This window comes from Colobus angolensis, unplaced genomic scaffold, assembly GCF_000951035.1.
Source record: "Colobus angolensis palliatus isolate OR3802 unplaced genomic scaffold, Cang.pa_1.0 Scaffold55, whole genome shotgun sequence".
Classification (NCBI taxonomy): domain Eukaryota; kingdom Metazoa; phylum Chordata; class Mammalia; order Primates; family Cercopithecidae; genus Colobus; species Colobus angolensis.
In genome coordinates, this window is record NW_012119043.1 from 1,014,617 (window position 1) to 1,016,107 (window position 1,491).

At 46.7% G+C, this 1,491-nt stretch overlaps 1 protein-coding gene across 1 annotated transcript in view; it reads right to left on the minus strand.

Moving 5' to 3' along the window:
- The window catches only part of ANKS3 (ankyrin repeat and sterile alpha motif domain containing 3), a 53,819-nt gene that overhangs the window by 39,800 nt on the left and 12,528 nt on the right, over positions 1-1,491 (minus strand). The window contains exon 6 of the mRNA XM_011961422.1: positions 695-780. Coding sequence (XP_011816812.1) covers positions 695-780 — 86 coding nt within the window. The remainder of the gene's footprint in view (positions 1-694; positions 781-1,491) is intronic.

Genomic DNA, 1,491 nt, shown 5'->3' on the forward strand with positions numbered 1-1,491 from the left:
ATCTCCTGACCTCGTGATCCACCCGTCTCGGCCTCCCAAAGTGCTGGGATTACAGGCTTGAGCCACCGCGCCCGGCCTCTGCCTTTTTTTTTTTTGAAACAGAGTCTCTGTCGCCCAGGCTGGAGTACAGTGGTGCGATACCAGCTCACGGCAACCTCTGCCTCCTGGATTCACACCATTCTCCTGCCTCAGCCTCTCGAGTAGCTGGGAAAACAGGCGCCCGCCACCACACCCAGCTGATTTTTTGTATTTTTAGTAGAGAGGGGGTTTCACCGTGGTAGCCAGGATGATCTTGATCTCCTGACCTCGTGATCCACCTGCCTCAGCCTCCCAAAGTGCTGGGATTACAGGCGTGAGCCAACACACCTGGCCTCTGCCTTCTTATTCTATACAATTTTTCTAAGTGACAGGATTATGAGTGCTATTTACTTTTAAAATATTTTTTCCATATTTTTCAAATAGTATTTTCAAAATTATTACAGGAATAGGTGTCTATTTCTACTCACCATTGTATCCTTAACGCCAAAGCACCACTCAACACCAGGCGTCAACAGATAAAGAAAATGTGTTGAATAAATGAATGAAAAGCAGCTATTTCTGTGCAAAGGAAAATTCTGTAATAGCTTATACTTCAGTAATATGGTTCCTCATTTGCTGTGACTACATTACATTACATGCTAATAAACAGGGTCACTTACGTGATTCAGAAAATACTGCACGATTATCTCATGGCCAGCCGCAGCTGCTTCCATCAAAGGAGTAAATCCATATATCGGCTCCCTGCAAGATGTGGGCCACAGTCAGATGATTGGAAGAGACAAGTTCTGCCAGGCAAAAACTCCCTGCTGAAGATCAACCCAGGGCAGTGCACGAATCACCGAACCCTCAGTGTAGAACAGTCTCTCTCCCTTTCAAGAATTAACAGGTGAGATGAGAGTAACACATCAGCTCCATTTACTCTTCTGGTGTCTGTCCCCAGGGCTGGTCTTTGTCCTAAAGACAGATGTCTGCCTATAGTCCCTCCTGTTGGCTATTCCCTGCTACCTCTGAAATCTCCACCTCAATCGTATTCAAAAAGCAGTTCTGACTCCTTACTGCTCACAGAAACCCAACATCTCCCATCCATTCATCCAAATCCTAGCTTCAGGTTCAACATCCTCCACGAACCCGCTCTGAAAAGCTCAAGTACTAATGATCTAAGCTGTCCTTGCTACGCCTAGCTCCTGAAGCTTGCTTTTCATACTTGGTTATGCTAACTCGGCACTGTCCTCAGAGGGCTTCCGAATCCCTCCTTGTCCCATGCTGGTCTAGAAGTCAGGAACCATGCATGGGAAATGCTGGTTTTCATCCATTCTAAGACACACAGTGCTCATATTTTCACATCTCTGAAGTCAGAAAACATCTTTTTTTTTTTTTGAGGCGGAGTCTCGCTCTGTCGCCCGGACTGGAGTGCAGTGGCCGGATCTCAGCTCACTGCAAGCTCCGCCTCCC